This window comes from Sus scrofa, chromosome 3 (assembly GCF_054392235.1).
Source record: "Sus scrofa isolate SSC_HxYL_T2T_F1_AM1 chromosome 3, Sscrofa_HxYL_maternal_Yorkshire_Landrace_v2.0, whole genome shotgun sequence".
In the NCBI taxonomy this organism is placed as follows: Eukaryota; Metazoa; Chordata; class Mammalia; order Artiodactyla; family Suidae; genus Sus; species Sus scrofa.
The window spans coordinates 143375848-143397635 of NC_139385.1; the positions used below are offsets into that span (position 1 = coordinate 143375848).

The 21788-nt window shown below is 54.1% G+C and overlaps 1 protein-coding gene across 4 annotated transcripts in view; it reads right to left on the minus strand.

The window, feature by feature from the left end:
* Positions 1-21788, minus strand: part of DCDC2C (doublecortin domain containing 2C) — a 115488-nt gene that overhangs the window by 59092 nt on the left and 34608 nt on the right. For all 4 annotated transcript variants that reach the window (XM_085016181.1, XM_085016179.1, XM_085016178.1 and 1 more), the window contains exons 5-8: positions 17067-17204; positions 14400-14442; positions 5372-5495; positions 3694-3794 (exon numbers count right to left, since the gene is read on the minus strand). In XM_085016181.1, coding sequence (XP_084872307.1) covers positions 3694-3794; positions 5372-5495; positions 14400-14442; positions 17067-17204 — 406 coding nt within the window. The remainder of the gene's footprint in view (positions 1-3693; positions 3795-5371; positions 5496-14399; positions 14443-17066; positions 17205-21788) is intronic.

The window sequence follows — 21788 nt, forward strand, 5'->3', positions numbered from 1 at the left end:
CTGGTGTGGCCACCACCGCCCCCAGGCCAGGGCTGCCCAGGACGAGGGCGCCCACCCCTGCAATGAGAGAGGTCCTCTGAGCCCCTGCAGGCCACACGTGCTTCCCACCCCAGGACCACCTCCCTCCCTCGCCCTGCAGGAGAAAGCTCCTGGATGCGGCAGAAGGCAGGGCCGACCCTGGACCCATGGGGCCCAGGAAGGAAAATCACTCGGGAGAAATACAGTTAACTGAAAGCTTTAACATCCTCTTTAAACTCGAGGACGCCTCGGAAACACTGACTGCGAGCAGCAGGTTCCCCAAGACACAGATCTCAACTTGTCAACCTGGGCCCATCTAGACCATCCAATGTCACAGCAGCCTGAAGCTGCTGCCCCAGGTGCTCCTCCAGGTGCTCCTCCAGGTGCTCCTCCAGATGCTCCCCAGATGTTCCCCAGCTGCTGCCCCATTAAAGGAGCTTCTTATCTCCTTCAAAGTCATGGAACCTGCTTTATTACTCTCTCCTGAACTAGAAAGTCTCCACCCCCCAGGCCTGGAGAAACCGACAGACAGAAAGCAGCTCACCAGCCTCTCTCTCTTAGCTCCCCTCCCCCAGTGGCCGGGAGCATCCTGGCTCAGGCCTCCCCGTCTCCCTGACCCCCCCCCTCACTTCACTGCCCCCCCCCGGACCCCGGGTCAAAACTGCTCCTCGTGGGGCATCACCCAGGTTTGTCATCCACGCCCCTCTTTCTTCTCACCAGCGGCCCGTGTCCCTCCACGGCCGTGGACACAGCGGAGACCGGGTACACTCACTAGGAGAACTGGTATTTACGGTGCCCAAACAGCTGCCGAAATGGTACTCGTCACGGTAGGATTTTAGTTCTGCTTAAAACGGCGTCAGACACGCTCAGTCGCTACCCAGGAAACACATAATAATAGATCAATAATAATATTGAATGTTGGAGGTGGGAGGATGGATGATAAATTTGGTATAAAATTAACTGCCTCAGAAGATCTAAATGGACATTTCTCCAAAGAAGACATACGGGGATGGCCAAAAACCACAGGAAAATCTGCTCAACATCGCTCATTATTAGAGGAATGCAAACCAAAACTACCATGAATGAGGTACCACCTTACACCAGTCAGAACGGCCACCATCAAAAAGTCTACAAACAAAAAATGCTGGAGTGTGGGGGAAAGGGAGCCCTGCCACGCTGGGGTGGGAATGTAAGCTGGTACAACCGCTACGGGGAACCGTACGGAGGGTCCTCAAAAAGCTAAAAATAGAGTTACCATGTGATCCAGCAATCCCGCTCCTGGGCATCTAGCCAGAGAAATCACAATTTTTTTTTTACTTTTTTTGGGCCGTACCTGTGGCACAGGAACGTTCCCAGGGCAGGGGTCGATCAGAGATACAGCTGCCAGCCTACACCACAGCCACAGCAATGAAGGATCCTTAACCCACTGAGCGAGGCCAGGGATTGAACCCACATCCTCAGGGATACTGGTTCATTATCACTGAGCCACAACAGGAACTCCCAAGAAAACCATAATTTGAAAAGACACCTGTACCCCAATATTCACCGCAGCACTACATACAATAGCCAAGACATGGAACCAACCTAAATGTCCATCAACAGAGGAGTGGATAAAGAAGATGTGGTATGTATATACAATGGAATATGACTCAGCCATCAAAAAGAATGAAATAACGCCTTTGCAACAACATGGGTAGACCTAGAAACGGTCACGTCAAGTTAGTGAAGGACAAACGCCATGTGATACCACTCATATGTGGAATCTTAAAAAAAGGATACGAATGAACTTATTTGCAGGACAGAAACAGATTCACGGGCTTTGAAAAACGTATGGTCCCCAAAGGGGACAGGTTGCAGGGTGGGAGGGATGGGCTGGGGGTGGGGGACCGGCACATGCGCATTGAGGCCTCTGGAATGACTGGCCAACGGGACATGCCGGGCGGCACAGAGAACTCTCCCTAATATTCCGTGATCGTCTGTGTGGGAAACAGTCTGAAGGAGAACGGATGGGTGTGTGTGTTTAACTGACTCCCTTTGTTGTGCAGCAGAAACGATCAAACCTTGTAAACCAACTCGACATCAACACGACGTAAAAATTTTTAAAAAGTAACTGCCTCAAGTGTCTTAATATTGGTCCTATAAACGTCTTAAATGTGCAATAAAAACATTGGGAGTTCCCGTCGTGGCGCGGTGGCTAACGAAGCCGACTAGGAACCATGAGGTTGCGAGTTCAATCCCTGCCCTTGCTCAGTGGGTGAAGGATCCGGGGTTGCCGTGAGCTGTGGTGTAGGTCGCAGATGCAGCTCGGATCTGGCGTTGCTGTGGCTGGGGTGTAGGCGGGCAGCTAGAGCTCCGATTCGACCCCTAGCCTGGGAACCTCCATATGCCGTGTGAGCATATGGCAAAAAGACAACAATAAAAAATATATATATATTTAAACAGTTTAGGTTTTAAGATAAGACCAAACTCTTTGGTCATTTTTTGGTCTCGCGGAAGAAGAGGAGAAATAACGTCATGAATGACAGAAAATACAACCGGACACACGAGAACCGTCTCAAAATGCTGAAAAGAAGTGGGAGGTTAGTACATTAAGCGGTGGTCTAACACTTTTTAAGCATATCCTGGAAAAAAACCCAGCACAAGTTAAGAATAAATGACGGGTGAAGAATGAATAGTTCTTGAAAGAGGAGCAGAAAAGCTCGCGGGTCACTGGGCTGGGGGCGCGTGCAGGGCCAGGACCTACTCTATTTAACAGGAACAGAAATGAGATTCAGATGCTAATGTTGACCTTTTACAGAATGTAAATTCTTTTCTCAAAAACCAACGATTGGAAATGCACCTGCAGGCAGACACGGGAGGCAACATCAGCATCTAGCGATTACCCCACCCAGGCTCCCGTGAGGTGCTGGGATGGGCCCCGGGGGCTGTGAGTCCTGCCTGCACCGGGTGGGGGCAGAGCTGGGCTGGAACCAGGCCTCCGACTGGCCAGGGCCTCTGTCTGCTCCTGCCCGGCCCCAGGCCTCGCTGTCAGCCCCTCCCTGTCTCGCAGGACCCCACCCACTCCTGCGTGAGGCCAGGAGGAGGGGACAGTGAGTGAGGGTTCCCAGTGCACCAGGCCCTGGACCAGGCACTTGCACGTGCATGGCGCCCCTCAGTCCCCATGCAGACCTGCTCGGTGGCATCACCCGTCGCAGGGACAAGGAGGCTGAGGCCTGGGGTGAGAAAGCCAGGAGGAGGAGGCAGACCCACCACTCCTGAGCACATGTCTGACTACACCATCCGGTCCATCGTCCCATCGCCCCACAGAGACGGCTCAGGGCCTCCCACCTGCCAGGGACTCTGCCAGGAACAAGGGCTGCTGACGTGAGCAGAGCAGAACCCCGTTCTCACGGGGCTTACAGCTTAGTGGGGAACGGGAGGGTCTTCAACTAATGACAAGGCCAGACATGCACAAACTGCGACAAGTGTTAGGACGGGTCCTGGCAGCAGAGGAGCCTTGGCGGGGAAGATGGGCCGCCAGGAGAAAAGGATGAGCAGCAGCTCCCTGGAGGGACAAGGAACATTCTAGAAACCAGGGAAGGCTGGGGGGTGGGGCTGGGGACGAGATGCAGGCAGGGCCACGGAGCAGGAGCAGGAAGGCACTGGGCACTGTCATGCACAACGTGCGCCACCCACCTGGTCCACAGGTACGTCCACGGGCACGTCCGGGGCCTCCTTGATTTCCAGCGCTCCTGAGGTGTCCTCGTCAAGAGTCTGGGCTTTGTACACGCCGCCATCTGCGGGAGATCGACAAGGCTTTCAAACCAATGTCCATTTTCCCTTTTCTGACCCAAAGTTATAGGTCGCCATGGCAGAGCTTCCTGTGTCATCATCAGATGGCCTGGCCCAGGGACCCCTCCATTTCCCCGTCGCTCCTGATTTTGCTTCAGTCGAGGTGCTGGGCTGGGAGGCCCTCGACGTCCACACTGCCTGCCTCCGTCCGGGCCTGCGGGAGGCCCTCCCCCTGGGGTCACAGACATTCCTGCATCCCGGCCGCCCTGGGACTCGGGCCAGAATGAAACACAGTGAATGTCTGACGTCTGTGTGTCCGGCTCTTTCAGTGAGAAATACACGCGGAGCAGCCCACCAGCCACCGACGTCGGAGCTTAAGGACACAGAGATGCACCCCCTCCAAAAACATTCAGCACTGGGCTTGGACAAAGGAGGGCAGGCACTGGACACTGCAAGGCTCTCAACTGGATTGACAGATAAAATCCTCTAATTCCATGACTGGACTACTAAATGCTTATAAAACTCCAAGGTCCTTGAAAAGGTTGTCCTCCCCTGATCAGAAGCAAGAGGCGGGAGTTCCCGGTGTGGCTCAGCAAAAATGAACCCAACTACTATCCATGAAGATGAGGGTTCGATCCCTGGCCTCGCTCAGTGGGTTAAGGATCCAGTGTTGCCGTGAGCTGTGGTGTGGGTCGCAGACGCGGCTCGGATCTGGCATTGCTGTGGCTGTGGTGTGGGCCGGTGGCTACAACTCCAATTTGACCCTAGCCTGGGAACTTCCATATGCCACAGGTATGGCCCTAAAAAGACAAAAAAAAACTTTAAAATAATAAAAACCACTTCTGAAGTTTAATCTTTTTTTCTTTCCTTTTTCTGGCCACATCCCTGGCAGATGGAAGTTTCTGGGCCAGGGATCAAATCTGAGCCACAGCTGCAACCCACACCACAGCTGCAGCAACACCAGATCCTTAACCCCTGCTCTAGGCATCAAACCCACACTGTACAGAGAGAATGCTAGCTCTTTAACCCACGGCATCCCAGTGGGAACTCCATGAAGTTTAACCTTTTCAATGCCTCTCAGACTGGGTTCCCTTGTGGTTCAGTGGGTTAAGGATCTGGCATTGTCACTGCTGTGGTGCAGGTTTGATCCCTGGCCCAGGAACTTCCACACGCCATGGGCTTGGCCAAAAACAAAAAAAAAAGAGTCTCTCACACTCAAAGAGTGGACCCAAACAAATCGGGTGGCTTTTACGTCCATGTTTGGTTGCTGCGTGGGTTGGTCGTCTTCTGTGTCATTGGTCCTTAGGGAAGGAATGCCCGCCCTGGGGTCCGCAGGGCCTACAGGATGCCTGTTACATTCCGCCTGAATCGCGGAGGCTTCGGCAGGTGAATCCCACCGCCTGCCGCCCTGGGACTCTGTGTCTCTGTTCTCCTTGCTGTGGCCCGAGTAAAATCAGAGTTGTGAGTCAGGTTGTTTCGTCAGATAGTTATAACCACATCTTCGCAGAACAAAACTGGCCTGAAAAGCACACCCTGGACCCGGCAGCGGGGGCACTGGGGCGGTGACGTCGATTTCATGTACCTGCCCTGCTCGGCGTGAAAGGTTCTCCGTTTGGCTTCTGTCCCTCTTTGGCATAAAAAACAGAATCCTGGGTTTGGGGTGGAAAGCTGTCCGGTGTTTGAGTTTCTTTCTCCTTGGGCTCCTCCTACCGTACAAATTAAGAATAAAAAGCAGGTCAGCACAGAAGCGAACAGTGAGTCTTAGGAGCCACGTGGAGGGCAGCCAGGAAAGGCACAGGCCTATGGTGGGGGGTGGAGGGTGGAAGCCCCGCTTCTCGCACCATCTGGACCGTGGGGCCGCCTGCATTCCTCTCCCTAAAGTGGCAGCAACACTCCCCCCCTCTCCTAGAGAAGGGAGGCCAATTCTAGTCCTGCAGGAAGGCCACGTGCCGCCTGGAGGAGGAGGGGCTGCCTTGGCAGGGGGACAGGCCGGCCCTCAGAGGTCCCTGGGGCGTTAGACACACCCCTACCGCCTAATAAAAACCGTTTTGACAAGGACGACTGCGCCATCTCTGCCGGAACCTCTGCGCAGGACGGAGCATCTCTGGTAAGAATGAGACGCATGGCAGGTGTGTGTTGGGTTACGATGGAGGGGAACTGGGATTTCTAAAAAGTCTATAAACGGTAATAATAAAGCATAACTGGATCACAGGGCAGATGAACTGACTCGTAGCACCACCCCGAGTCTCCGCCACAGGACAGAATTCTAGTCCAATTCTGAGTTCCCGTCGCGGCGCAGTGGTTAACAAATACGACTAGGAACCATGAGGTTGCGGGTTTGATCCCTGGCCTTGCTCAGCGGGTGGAGGATCCGACGTTGCCATGAGCCGTGGTGTAGGTCACAGATGCAGCTCAGATCTGGCGTTGCTGTGGCTGTGGTGTAGGCAGGCGGCTACAGCTCTGATTCGACCCCTAGTCTGGGAACCTCCATATGCCGCGGGAGTGGCCCCAGAAAAGGCAAAAAGGCAAAAAAATAAAAATAAAAAAAAATAACAACAATAAAAAAGAATTCTAGTCCAATTCCATCCCCTCTTTACACACAAGCCGTCTTTTTTAGATCTCCTTTCTTTCTATCTTTACTGAAGTATCTGGAAGCAAATTCAGGCAAAACTATATAAAGAGCTGTTTGTCGTGATCTCACGAAGTCTCTTAAGAAAATGTCAAACCAAAACCACCTACCTCGTACCGTTTATATAGGGTATCATACATGCATTATACAAACCACATAGCGGAGCCAAGTAAGATCTTTCTACCTATATTAGGAGGCTTTCTTGCAAGTTGAAATTGTGTTCACCAGTACAGGAAACAAGGTCCTTGCAGAATGGGTTTCAGAAACAGAAAATGGTAAATGGCGCTTGTGTCTCGGAAGCACCTGGGGGCTGGACCTACTGATTCTTTTCAGCATCACTCCTACGTCCTCGTCACAAGCATCTCCCATACCTTTGGCCTCTGAGATCAAGACGTCCTAGGTTTACCTTATTATCTCTGAAGCAGTAGTCAAAGGACAGTGACAAAAAGAAATAGTCCCCCCTGGTTATGAGGGCCCAGAAGCAGCGAGGCCGCCCAGCAGAGGGCACAGAGCAAACCACTTCCTTTGCAGTTCCACCAGCTCCCACCACCATGGGGGCTGCAGAGACAAGAACTCCCAGGACAGCGGGACGGCGGGGGAGGCAGGCATCGCGTTACTGTGCCAGTTGTACTGATTAATCTCACTCCATACCCAACAAGCACAGAGAGGGATGGCAGGCTTCTAACGCCCCTCCCTCCTCTGCAATCCAGTGAAGCCAGAGCCCCGTGGGTTTGGCCTCATCAAGCACTGACTTGCACAGAGCAGCTGCATCTCAGACTTGCTTAGATGGCCCTCAGCCTCCCCCACCTGGCACACAGTAGGTGCTCAATGACTGAGAGCCACCCCACCGCCCCCCACCCCAGAAACCCTGCTCATGGCACATCTCCTCTGGGGCTGTCCCAGGACTTGATAAGAATTCCTTCTTGGGGTGGCCATGAGGTGTGTGGAGCTTCATGCAACAAGGATTTTAGAAGCCTGATGGGCAGACAAGTGCTCCGTGGGTGAGCAGGTTTGAATCCTGAGCTCTGGAGAGCCGTGAGGACAGGGTGGTGGTCTGGAGGGAGGCAGGGTGGACTGGGTGGTGCTCCTCTAGACCCTGGAGGGGGCTACCTGTCATGTCCTGTGAGCATCCCAGGTCTGCTTCCCCAGGACAAAGTGCAAACCCCAGGAGCGCAGCTGAAAGCACAGGCTCCCACCTGCCAGCCCAGCCCCACCTGCCAGCCCAGCCAGCCTTCCACCAGCAGCCTCAACACATGCCTTGCTGTTCCCAACAGGCCAGGCCCTCCAAATCCCTGGGTTTCTCCTGAATAGCCTCTCCTCTGGGGGCTGGCAAACTCACCCTCAGACCCCAAATCCAGCATCATCTCGTTCCTACAGAGACCCCTGCCCCACTCCCCACCCCACCCCCCACTTTACACACCACTCCATGGCCACAGGCCAGCAGGTTCCTGCTTACACAGCTATCCCTTGGCCTGAAGGCTCCCTGAGGACCGAGGTGGGGCCACCTGCATCTCCACACGCCTGGCGCTCGGCCCACGTGATTACAAGACACTGGATGTCTTGTACTCGTCAGGGCAACACGGATTGACAGCAGTTCCCAGAAAGCGGCGGAGAAGCAAGAACCAGAGTCCACCCACTGCTTTCTACCATCTTCCCTGCCCCCCGCCTCCAGCCCCTCGGAGCCAACGTGAGCGCTACTTACAAAGGCCACAGTGCTTCGTTTCAACTTCCCTCATCTTTCTTTCTATTCAAACATTTGCAGGTCATATACCTGAGGCACTTCGGGTTTATTACTCTGGCACTTTATGAAATATCGTTTTTCTCCAGAGCCCACGTCCATCAACCCAGCTGCCCCGATGCTGCCGTAATGGGTTATCTCTCTCAGGCACAGGAAAGGCAGCCCCCAGGGTGACAGCGGCTCATGGAAGAATGTAACAACCCAATTCAGAGTCAGTCCATCCTCAGGTAGAAAATGACAGCACTTCCCCGGCTCCGCGAGTGAATGTCCTGGTTCCAAAGTGGGTCAAGGTCTTCCAGCAACAAACCAGTTTCTGCTGTGAGCATCACTGATGGAGAAGATCTGCTGACATTCGAACCGGGCTGATGCACCTCCAGGACGCTGGAAGTATGCAGTGCTGAGATGTTTGTGAACTTGACGCCATCAGCCTGCAGACGTCAGTTCCGAGCGTTTATCTCACACTGAACTTCTCGGTTTAGACCCAGACATCACAGCACAGGTATCAGACCCCCACACACATCTGGTGTACTTGGTGTGCCTGCGCTGTAATCTCAGCTCAGTGCTGTTTGCCATCAACATCTGCGCTTTGTGTCCAAGAGAGAAGTAGGCATAGAACAGCAACATCTGATCACAGATGTGACAGAAATACATATACTGATATTTTACAGAGGCTTTCTCCTAAAATAGTCATTTAAATAGATGAGTGCAATGTTAAGTATTCACTGAGTTGGCCTCACTCCTTTGGAAGGTAACAGCACAGGCAATGCAGCTGCCATTAATCTGAATTTGATGTCACAGAGTAAGAGTAGCTGCATTCAATCACTTACATTGGACCCAAAGAGTCATGGCCCGAGTTAACTGGACCACTTAAGGCCTTGGCAGGCTCCTAACAACGTATTTTCCGGCATTCAAATGTGTGAATCCAGCCATAAGTGAGTGAGCTTAGCCAATCCAAGAAGACAGCCAGTGTCCCGAGTACAGTTCAAGGGCGCCAAACAATGAAAATGCACAGATGTGGTTTCTTTACCATCTTCCTGGTAATGGGGACTTTTTAACAGTGCAGTTTGAAGTTCTGCTACATTAAGACAAAATCTTTCATTCTGTTCTAAATGTGAATCAAGATGTAAGAAGCAAACAGATTTGCTCTTCGATTTTTTTTAAATACTCTGTTAGGATATTTCTATTAGCCTGAATTAGAAACTCATGCCATTGGAAGGAAGTATGATGACAGGAAAAGCAGGAAGTAAAAGCAGACCAGCTCTTCACTGATGGAGACCCTGAGAGGTCGGTGGCATCGCGTCACACAGCTGCTCAGCACAGGGTTCCACCCAGTGCGTCTGAGTCCAGAAGTCTTGTTCTTCACCTCAATGTCCATTGGCAGATGAATGGATATTTTGGTACATATACAAAATGGAATACTACTCAGCCATGATAAAGAGCAAAACAATGCCTTTTGCAGCAACATGGATGCAACTAGAGATTGTCATACTAAGTGAAGTAAGTCAGAAAGAGACAGACAACACTGTGTGACATGACTTATATGTGGAATCTAAAATACGGCACAAATGAACCTAAACAAACCACAGACACGGAGAATAGACTGTGGTTGCCAGGGGGAGGGACGGGGATGGATAGGGAGTTTGGGGTTAGTAGATGCCAACTCTTGCATTGAGGATGGATGGGCAATGACGTCCTGCTACAGCACAGAGAACTCTATCCAGTCTCCTGGAGAGAAGGTGACAGAAGACAGTACGAGCAAATGAATGGATATACACGTATGACTGGGTCACCTGGCTTACAGCAGAAACTAGCGAAAAACTGTGAACCAACTATACTCCAAATAAAAAATTAAAAAAAGAATGCTTGCTCCCGAAGCCCCAGGCTTACCCTGGGTGGGAGGAATAGGTTTACTTTGTTTTAAAAACGTTTGTTATCTTGAAACATAGAAAAGATGTCACCCACTTCCTACACATCCAATTCGATCCAAAGAAGAGTCATCGTCTTACTCATGAAAGAATCCACAAGGATAACCCCAGACGAGGAGGCAGCAGACGCGTCCCCTGCCACACATTATACGGAGTTCTGTGTGACACTGACAAACTTTTCCATAGGATACCGTTTCCCACGTCTTCCCTTCCCTCTCCCCGGTGAGCGTGCTGATCGAGAGCAAAGCAACTTCCCACGCACACACCAACGCCAAGCCCTTCTCATCCTTTCCCACGGCCCAGGCCTCGGCTCCTGACCTGCCAGCGTTCCCCCCGGAAACTGGGAGGCACCCCTGGCTTCTCCCACCGCCTCACATCCCACAGCCGCCTGGTCCTGCCTCTGTCCCTCCCAGAGCTCTCCCTCCCATCCCACTGAATCAAGATCCCAGGATCTCGGGGGTTGAGGGGGCGGAGGAGCAGGATGTGGCGCTCACCTTCTCCCACGAAGACATCCAAGATACCATCTACGTGTGCAACGATTTACACAGCGCAGCTGCTGGACGCTGGAGAGCCTCAGCCCTCCAATAAGGGCAAGAAGCCTCCGCAGAGCCAAAGGAAGATCCGAGAATCCTAGGACACAAGGGAACTTCCTGTGTCGCTAATAAAGACACCAAGCTGCCCCGTGAGCCACATCACATCACGCTGCTTCCTTACAACCTAAACCTTCTGTTTTCTGCTTCCTGAAAAAGCTGTTTGGAACTGTTTAGACAGATACTTACCAGCAGATATTTATCACAGAAATGAGCGACTTGCGTCTTTCCAAGACTTTCCCTCCTGCCTGTGGCTCTTTTGAACTATTTTTGCCTCAGAGTCAAAACATCTATGCTGATGGTGGGGAGGGACTGACGGTGGGAAAACACGTCTACACGACCGTATAAACCAGATGATTGTCAAGAACCTACTGTAAAGCACAAAAAATCTACTCGATGGTTTATAATAACCTACATGGTGAAAAAAAGAATGGATCGTGTGTACGTATGACTGATTCACTTTGCTGTATACCTGAAACTTAAATTGAAAAAAAAAGAAGGAAAAAAAGGGCATCTGTGCTCTTGCATGTCCTGGGGCTCACGGCGCCCACACTGGCCCAGGAATTCCCTTCCAGTGCTCAGCACCTTCGCTCTGCTGCCTGGAGTGCGGGAGGCAATCCTGCACTGATCTCGGGGAGGAAACGCGGACCGGGAGGCGGGCTGCCCCCTGGCCACACAGCCCCCTCGGGACGACAGCCAGCACCAGCTTCCAGACGCGGGCACACGGCCAGCTTGGACGACCCAGCCCAGCACACCCTCCCATTCAATGCAGCCCGGCGAGTAACGCAGTGGAACCGGCCCAAGACCCAGCCAGCCAGCCCACGGAATCTACAGAAATAAGAAATCGTTGTTTCAGCCCCTAGGTTCGGGGATGGCTCTTTATTCAGTACCAGGTTATGGAAGCTGAGAGCGTGGGCAACTCCTTCTCCTGGGTCCATCAAAGAATTGGCTGTTGCTTTGCAAACATAAAGGAATGGAAGGGGAATACGCCCCACTGACAACAAATTCACGTCTTGCTGTTCTGTCTTTCTGCTTTTCCGCATCTAGAATAACTTTTCATTTCAATTCTGAATCACCAGCAAAATCACTCTGAAGACACTGACACAGCAGTTAAACTCACCGTGCGTAGCCCAGCCACGCACCCCTCAACCAAAGAGACAGGAAAGTGAACAGGTGCGGCCAAGTTCACCGTGACAACAAACTGCAGCATGACAGCCAAGTTGCCGGCAGCATGAGGCGTACCCCTGTTTCAGAGCCGCGAAGATGGGGAGTGCCCATCAGAGGACCGGGGCCACCCAGCAGCTCCCACCCAAAGGCTGCCCACCTGCCACCCCAGGGCACTGCAGCTGCCTCAGCACCAGCCTCTCTCCTCTCTTCTTGCTCCTTGTTTGGTCCGAACATTTCGCCCATCACTAGCAGTGACTGGGAGCAGTCACTCCCTTGCTGAGGTCAGGATCCCTGTGAATGCAAGCGTTTCACTTGCCCTGCCCGCCCCTCTGACCGTCCCTGCCCACCTTCCAGCCCGCCGCGGGCACTGCCGATGGAGAGGCACAGGTGCGTCCAGAAGTTGGGTGGTTTACTAGCAGAGGGCCTGCCGCCCTATCGGAATTGTGTGCAGGTGAGATGTGTCGGGGGGGTGCTGGTGGGATCCGGCATGACGTCGCAGTGGGGCCCAACCAGGATCCCCGCGTCCTGCTCATTGGCACGTCTGCCTTCTCCATGGGCACAAACTCACACCCAGCTCATCTCTGTTTTCAGCACATAAAGGTTTCCTGGGTCACTGGATGAATCAACGGATGCCCCCTTCAAGTCTGCCAGTCTGTGGGTCAGAAGCTCTGCGCATGGCTGTAATCTGTTCCTGAAGAGTCTTGTGCTGTGGGCATGTTTTTAAAAAACCTGCAGATTTAAAACTCAGCCCTCGGTCTTACAGAGAGCTGCTACTCTGCACATCTTGACACCTTTAGAATGTGACAGTGACCAAGTCCATGGCAGCCCCCCATGTGCTACAAGGCCATGTCCCCACTGAGAGGCAGCCCTGTGTTGCCAGAACTGATTTTTGTTCGGTTTTGTCTTCTTAGGGCTGCACCCGCGGCATATGGAAGTTCCCAGGCTAGGGGTCAAATCGGAGCTGCATCAGCCGGCCTACACCCCAGCCACAGCAACGCCAGATCCGAGCTGCGTCTGCGACCTACACCAGCTCATGGCAACGCCGGATCCTTCACCCGCTGAGCAAGGCCAGGGATCGAACCCGCAACCTCATGGACACTAGTCGAGTTCTCAACCTGCTGAGCAGCAACGGGAACTCCTCGTCCGTCCTTTTTGAGTCTCGATGATGCCTGCTCATGCATTCAATGAACACCTCATAGTCAACGCAACCCTTAAAGAAAACTGGAAACAAGTAAGGTGACCATTCGGTGCTCATGCATTCAATGAACACCTCATAGTCAACGCAACCCTTAAAGAAAACTGGAAATAAGTAAGGTGACCATTCGACCTGAGAAGCGACTACAGCAAAGAAGTCAATTCAGAGAAACCCTGACACCGAAAATCAGACAACTGGCGACAGAGGGATGCTAGGCCAGTCTCACGTATAAACAGCCGTTTGAAAATCCCTAACCCCATTGAGCAAAACGATTCAGAAAAGCATGTTTTTAGCAGGAAGGCTTTTTCGGCGCAAGCGGGTGGGCCAAGGATTGTGGCCAGGAATCCAAGGTGAAGAGGGTGGGTCAGCGGTTATCACGTCGGAACGCTGAGCCGATGGCTGGGCTCCAGGCTGGGCCTCCGCCAGGCGAAGGACAGTGAGGTAAGAAGCCACAGCTCCTTGCAGGCAGGTAACAAAGGGGCGGATGCGAAATCTGAGCTGCAACAGGACAAAAGCCAACCCCAGGGCCTGGGGGGAGGGGGAGGGTGCAGATACTGGAAAAGAATGGGTGCATCCACCAGAGAGGCCTGGGGCCAGCAGGCTCCCGAGGCCGGGACTGGGAGAAAACAGTCGGTGCTGGACTCTTGGTTGAGCAAACATTCACGCTTCTGAGCCACTAAGGCCCCGATTTCCGAGGCTGGTTTGGGGTGTGTGCACATCGCAGGTGAAAGGGCCTGTCTGAGCCGCCAAGATGCAGCTTCCACCCGCCTCCCTCGTCTGGAGCTTTGTGTTGCAATATCGAATTGTGTGTGTAAATGAGCACACACGTGCACACACACATTCCTGTGCCTTCTTCCTCCAGCTGGCACATGGGCCTGAAATCTCCTCCCAGCTCCCCCTGGGCCGAGCTTGGTTCACTTTTGCTCCTTCCTGCCCCTAAACCTTGTCTCTTTTATCTCTGCACGCGCTGTGCCCCCTGGGCCCCGACTCTGAGCTCCAAGGATGCACCTGATCGCCTGCTTCCGTCCTTTTTGTTGTGGTTGTTTTGTTTTTTGCTTTTGGGGGCCGCACACGCAGCCTATGGAAGTTCCCAGGCTAGGGGCTGAATCGGAACTACAGCTGCCAGCCTACACCACAGCCACAGCCACACGGGATCCGAGCCACATCTGCGACCTACACCACAGCTCACGGCAACGCCGGATCCTGAACCCACTGAGCGAGGCCAGGGATCGAACCCACATCCTCATGGATACTAGTCGGATTCGTTTCCGCTGCACCACGACGGGAGCTCCCTGCTCCTTTTTTTGTTGGTGTCCAGGACACCAGAGTCAACCACAGCAGCCAGCGGCCCTCAGAAACCACTTACTTTTTTCTTTCTTCGTGAATATTTCTCCATGTCTGAGTACTTTCTGAAAAACAAAAGATAGTCCAGCTTGAAATCTTTACATCCCAGCCTAAAACATCTGAACAAAAATGTAGACGCTGCCTTGGCCTCGGGAGGCACTGACCCGAGGAAGGGGCTGGACCACCCCCCCCCCCCCCCCGCAGAGGACACAAGTCACATCGACAGCAGCCCCCAGGCTCAGGGGACAAGGGACAAAGAATATCCGTCCACTTTCCTTCCTGGCGGTCTCTGCAAACCCCATGGCTTCTCCCGGGGCGGGGGGGGGGGGGGGGGCGGTCCTGCCCCAAGGGCTGTGCAGTTACAGGCACCCTCTGTCCTCAGGCTTTTAGACGATCCCGCGCGGGTGGAGGGGAACCTGAGCATTTTTTAGTCTTTGACAGTTGATGAATCACGTTTGCAAGCACGTGGTGTCTGCACTTGCCCGCCCCACGGTGACACGCAGAACAAGCCCTGCTGCTCCCCTCGGGCTGTAAGGAGCCCAGGCTCCAGGCAGGTGTGTTTCGCCAACGCCCCAGCCCATCAGCAGAACTACGGTCCCATCCCACACCCAGTCCACCCGCTCTCTAACCCACCGCAGAGCTCTTGGCTCCCTGCCCCGCTCCCTCTGCACCTGACAGCCCTGAGGACACCCAGGCTGCCTCTCACACCTCCTCTCCAGGGCTGCCTCTGTGCGCATCTGGAAAGGTCCCGCCAGGCGTGTCCCCAGCACACGGGCACCTCCAGGGTCCACTTCCTGGACTTCAGCCTCTCACCGACTCTGCGGACTCCTGTTACCCCAGGCCCAACCTCTCTGGGAGGAGGAAGATGCTTAAACAACCAATAGACGCAGGTCAGGGTTCGACACGGACAGGAGACACAAGGCACTGGAAGGCAGGGGGACTTGTGCGGGTCGCAGGAGACGTGGAGCAGAGAGAACCATCGAGCTCAGTCCACCAGCCCACCAACCTCCAACGCCTGCGGTCAGGGTCACCAGCAACGAAGAAAGAAGCCGATAAAATCAGGAAATATCCATACTCGTCAGACACGCGGGCAGGACCCCGACCTAACTGCTGCCTGAGCCTCACACTGCTGGGGGGTCACCGGCATCAACAGGGCGGGGAAGCCCTAAGGTAAAACCCGAACACTGCAGCCAAAAGAGACACGAGGTCCACCACAGACACTGTCCCCACGGTGGGATCTCAAGTGCCCCACAGGCACTGGAGCTGCAGCAGGGACCTGATGGGGGAGGGGGGAGGCCACCACCCACAAGGCTGGGACCACCTGCCGGCCCCGCACACAGCAAGCAGACAACGGACACCTCGTGTTCTCAACACAGTGACCATAAAAACCTGGCCCAGAAGCACGACAGAGAGACTGGTTCCCTGACAAGCTCTCGAACACCGCATGGGGTCTAAGCAGCCAAGGATGCGAATCCCATGGACAGAAGCTGCTGTCTCAGCAAGACCTGGACATCAGGAGCGCCGCGTGGTGCCCGCCTTAAAAACCACGTGGACAGTCTCCTGAGGAAGCCCTGGGCGCGTGTGAACAGGTGCGCACGCCCCAAGTGCCAGAGCGGGGAGGGCCCAGTCCCCTGCAGCTGGAGATCTGTCTCCCGCAGAACACATCTGGGGACCGCCTGCCATCCCCCAGGCACACACCTGGCACTTCCATTTGGGACCAGAACTGAGATGCTGGATCAGTCCGTACCTCTGACGTTCAGGCCCGCAGGTCAGCTGAGCCTGGTCCAGCCCCGACACCCAGTGTCAGACACGCAGGGGCTCATCAGGGGCTGCGGCCCAGGACCCCAGACTCCCAGAGAGCTTTCTGCGTCTGGCCAGCACGACAGGAGACGGGGAAGGCACTGGGACCCCCCAGGCCTGCAGAGAGGGGGGCGGGAACACTGAGGCTTTACCTACAAATGCCACCAGGGGAGCAAGGCGGGTGGCCCACGGAAATTCAGGGGAATTCTGCCCTGGCAACCCATCCAGACCACCTCGCCTGGACCTCAAGGACACGGGACACAAGCCAGAGCTCAAACGCTGGGCTCTTCTGCTGCAGCGTGAGCCCCAGGGCACCCTGAGGCCTGAGACCACAGAGAGCATCCCCTTAACGGGGGGGGGGGGGGGGCGCTGCCGGCCCTATTCCAGATGCAAGCACGGGCCGAGGGCACGTCTCATTCTCTCCCGTGACAGGAGCGGGGTCCCCGCTCCCCACCCTCCTCCTAGCGGTCCCCAGGGAGCACAGACGCACACACGAGGTGAACCGTCAGCCAGGCCAGGGGCGACCAGAACGCCACTGCCGAGCTCTCGTGGGGGGGGGGGGGGGCGGCTCACGCCCTATCTTCCCGTCTAAGAAAACAGAACCTTGCTGGATGGAGCGGGGCCGCCTCGACCGTGGCGGGGGCCAGCGCCCCCTGCATACCCAGGCCCTGACCTCCCGACCCCAGGGACCCCAGAGAAAGACAGGGGTCACCTACAATTTCACATCCTTGTGAATCTATCAGACAGCAGTGATTCCTCCGCGCCTAGAACTTAGAAAATTCGAGACTGTACCGCGCGTAAACCGAGAGGATGACGTTTCAGCACAGAAGTAACTTGGGGGGAGGCCGGTTCGCCCCGCAGGGAGGCAAGGGAGGAGAAGCACACTCACTGTCGCACTGCGCTGGGCACCCTCGGGGACTTCCAGTAAGGACAGCGCTTGAAGGTCTCCAGCCCCACGGCCACGTAGAAATGGTTGTCTTGCAGCTCCTTGGAGTCTTCCAGAAGATGCCCGTTCATCGTGAACAACCTGCGGAGAAAGGAAGGGGACGCAGAGCCGTCAGGGCGGGGCCCGTGTGCCCGCGGGACCGGTGCGGGGGGGCCGCGGGGGAACCCCGCCCCCGCGAGGAGCGCACGTGACCCCACAGGCGGAGGGAGCCCTGCGGGGCCGCTCCGCCGCGATTGGGCGCGCTTTCCGTGTTTAGACTTTTTAATTAAAGTGCGTTTTTAATTCTGTACAAGTGCTCAGAGGCCCTGGAGAACATTTGAAGCTGTTGGTTGGGGTTCAATTAATTTGAACGAATTAACAGCTAAAATTAATGCAAATTGGCTCGTATCGTATAACAATACTTGGAAAACAAACCGGCATTTATCAGCAAATAATATGTCCTTTCATAAGCACCAAAAGACTAATATTTGTCTACATTTTATTCTGCACTCTGCTTTGTAGAGTATTAATTCGCTAATTTATTTATTTTATTTTGCTTTTTAGGGCCGCACCCTCGGCATATGGAGGTGCCCAGGCTAGGGGTTGAATCAGAGCTACAGCTGCCAGCCTACACCACAGCCACAGCCACTTCTGCAACCTTCACCACAGCTCCGGGTAACACCAGATCGCTGACCCACTGAGCAAGGCCAGGCATCAAACCTGCGTCCTCGTGGATACTAGTTGGATTCATTTCCGCTGCACCACGACAGGAACTCCCACTAATTCATTTATTTAAGAAACTATTCAATTCAATCAATGTTGAGTATCTGTTATGCAACAGACCACAAAGTAGGTAATGCCTTGGATAAAAAATACAAACAAGAAAGTCAGAGCTTGGAGTTCCCACTGTGGTGCAGTGGGTTAAGAACCCAACTGCGGTGGTTCAGGTCACTTCAGAGGCATGGATTCAATCCCAGGCCTGGCACAGTAGGTTAAAGGATCCAGCATTGCTGCAGCTGTGGCATAGGTCGCAGCTGTAGCTCAGATTCAATCTCTGGCCCAGGAACTTCCATATGCCATCAGTTCAGCCCTGGAAGGAAGGAAGGAAGAGAAAAGAAAAAAAAGGAAAAGAAAAGTCAGTGTTTCCCCCAAGTCAAGAAGTATAGGAAAACCTATAAAGACAAATAGGATCAGAGAAGGGCAAAGTGCCAGCCTCCTAAGAGAAGCAAGATGACAGGCAATAATTGTAGGGTTCACTAAGCTGGGAGAATGTGCGGTGGGGTTTGCAGGGCGGGTAGGAGTTCTTCATGTGAAGCTGGGATGAAGCTCTTGGGGCAGCAGCAGGGCCTCTTGCAAGAAGCCAGAACGTGGGGTTGACTGTCACCAAAAGATGAAATGAAACACAGACCCAGAACTTGAACACCGAATCCCAAAGCCTGGAATCCTAGGTGGCGTTACCATCCATTTAGAGTAAAGTGCGACTCCCATGGAGATGCGGGACGCGCTGCGATTTAGCAACAGTGGGCTGGGGGAGGGGACGTAAAGGGGAGTCAGAGGATTGCGGGTGGGCGCCTGCGGGTGGGCGACAGCAGGGAGCCCAGGAGGGGGGTGGCCGGGAAGGATGCGATCCCGGAACAGGTGGGCGGGAAGGATGCAGGGCTCCCGGAACAGGACTCACCCCTTCCTCCATCGAGCACCCCCACCTCAGCACAGGGACCACCCGGGAGGCTCGCCCAGGCACAGGCTGATGGGCCCCAGCCCCAGAGGTCCTGACCCGGAGTCTCGCTGAGGCCAGAGCATCCATTTCTAACAAGTGCTGCTCCTGTGACTCAGCCTTGGATCAGCCCTGAGGACAAGCAGGACAACGTGAGACGCAGACAGCCGTGGTGTGTCTCAGGGAGCAGGACACAGGGCTCGGAATTCCCGTCTCCCGCTGTCACCTCAGGACAGTCAGCACCTGTCCCCTACCCCACCCAGGGCTCACAGCGGGCACAGTGTCCCCAGGAACAAGTGCAAGTACAGACGCCCCCCAGCGGCGGCAAGGGGCCCAGGGAGGCAGTGGGGGGGATGCGAGGGACCTACTGCTGCAGCCTTAAGGACAGCCTCCCCCCCCCAGAGCCCGGGTGCGGGGGGGCGGGGGGGCACGGAAAGCGCTGGGGGGTCAGGGCGGGGGTGGGGGGCGGGATCCCACTGGACACACAAGTGCTTGACAGAAACATGGAACTTAACGTGAAGGTGGAAAATGTTATCAAAGAAGCAACGGGGGAAAGAAAAGGTACAAAGTACTATTTGGAAGATAAAACCGAGGCACTCAGAGTTCCCGCCGTGGCGCAGCAGAAGTAAATTCGACCAGCATCCCTGAGGACACAGGTTTGATCCCTGGCCTCGCTCAGTGGGTTAAGGATCCGGCGTTGCTGTGAGCTGTGGTGTAGGTTGCAGACAAGGCTCAGATCCCGCGTTGCTGTGGCTGTGGTGTAGACCAAGAGCTACAGCTCCGATTTGACTCCTAGCTTGGGAATCTTCATATGCCACGGGTGCGGCCCCGAAAAGACAAAAAAAATAAAAGGAATAGAGGAACTCCCCCAGAGAAAGACAACAGAACAGTGAGAAGAAAAGCTAAGAAAAAAAAAAAAAGAGAGAGACGTGCCAACCTCCAGGTAATAAGAATCCCCGAAATAAGTTAAAAAGGCGTGGAAAGGAAGATGCAGACCCAGAAATAATGAAGATGAACGCCACAGCCGGAAAGAAAGAGGGGAGGCCTCCAGCTGGGAGAGTCCACAGATGCTAAGGAAGCAGACAGAAGAGCCTTAGGTCTGACGCAGGTGCCCAACAAACTCGGATTCAATGAAAATTGAGACCGGAAATAGTTGTATCTCGGAGTCTCAGACACAGCCTCCCAGGAAGCTCCCCACCCTCTCCTCCAGCAGGTGGCAAGGAAGCAGCCCGGGGCTGCGAGCCCTTGGGCAGCTCGCTCTCCTTCTTGCTCAATTTCCTCCCCACGCCAACACCTTCCCTTCTTGGACGGCATCTGGCCAACCCTCACGTCCAGGCATTTCCACAACTGCGTTTCCCCACCAGGGCTGGACCAGGGGAGACCAGAGAGGCACCGGCGTACAAATCTGGGGGTGCCCCCTTTAGGGGTGGGCCAGCACCTCCTCCCAGACCCAGCCCACCCCCCGCCTCTACACACTCCCCCAGCCTCAGGGCGAACCCCTCTCCTGAGCGCGGCCCTGGATGGGGCTCCAGGCAGGTCACGGTCCACTGGGATGACTCTCAGTTCTGCAGGGGCCACAGGCCTCAGGGGGGAGCGGAGCAGGCTGGGCTCAGTCCGGAGCCTACCACGTGACCGGCACACAACCCACATCTGCGAAAAGCATGTTTTTCTAACACCGAGATCAGCCGTAATCAGTCACACAGACCCACGCGCGATCCTACTTAAGGACTTCCCCGCAAAGAAAATTCAAAACTATCCACTAAGCCAACTAATTTTAATACCACGGTGCATGTGGCAAAGTGTCCATCCGACACAAGGCCAAGGTCTAATAGAAAAACCTCCGCCGAACCACGTGAACATTATCTAAAGAGGGAGAAACGCCAATAAACGCAAGTGACTTTTCAAGCGTGTGCTGAACATTCTCTGTAGGTTCCATTCAAAGGTAACACGTACCTTGAATTTAAAAAACTAGAATGTGGAGTTCCCTTCATGGCTCATCAGTTAACGAACCCACCGAGGATCTGGGAGGATGCGGGTTTGATCCCTGGCCTGGCTCAGGGGGTTAAGGCATGAGCTGTGGTGTAGGTCGCAGACACAGCTCGGATCCCGCGTGGCTGCGGCTGTGGTGTAGGCCAGTGGCTGCAGCTCCAATTCAACCACCTGGCCTGGGATCCTCCATTTGCCGCAGGTGCGGCCCTTAAAAGCAAAAAATAAAATAAAATAAAATAAAAAATAAAAACTATAATGTGCACACTGTATCCCTCTTTCAAGCTTATCATCTGCACTTTCAAAGCATGTCTTTTATTTCCAAGCGCTGCGCTTTTTCTGAACTCAGCCATAGAGAACTAATTTAAGCCCGGGGGGAAGAAGAAATAAGTGTATTGATCTAATGTTTGTTTTCCCTCCAACTACCCTATTTCCTTGCTTTGTGCTCCTCTCCCAGGACTGTCTCTCACTCTCACCGCTGCTGATACTCAGTCGTAGATGCAGCGCTTATGATTAACTCCGCGGCTGTTTCCGGCTTCTTCCAAAAAATAGGCCCAAGTCTATCTGCTCCACACAAATCGTCTCTATTTCTTTAAGGACAAAACGCTAATATTTCTCATTGCATTCTGGAGTCACTTGGGCATTTCTGGTACTGATTATATAAACCGCTGCCTTCTGGAACATTTGATTCACCATTTTTCACCAGCCGCGATAGGCCAAGCTCCATCCCACTGCGGTAAACGTCCTGACAGTTACGTCGTAGCAGGAACACGTCCGTTTTCATTGTTGGTATCACAACTTGACTGTAAATCTATCTTCTATATTTTAATTTACCCCTCAGAGAATCAGTTCACCAAAAAAGTGAAAAAGGAATAAAAGGGAGTTCCCCGGTGGCCTAGTGGTTAAGGACTCGGAATTGTCACTGCTGTGGCTTGGGTCCCTGCTGGGGCACAGGTTCAATCCCTGGCCTGGGAGCTTCTGCGTGC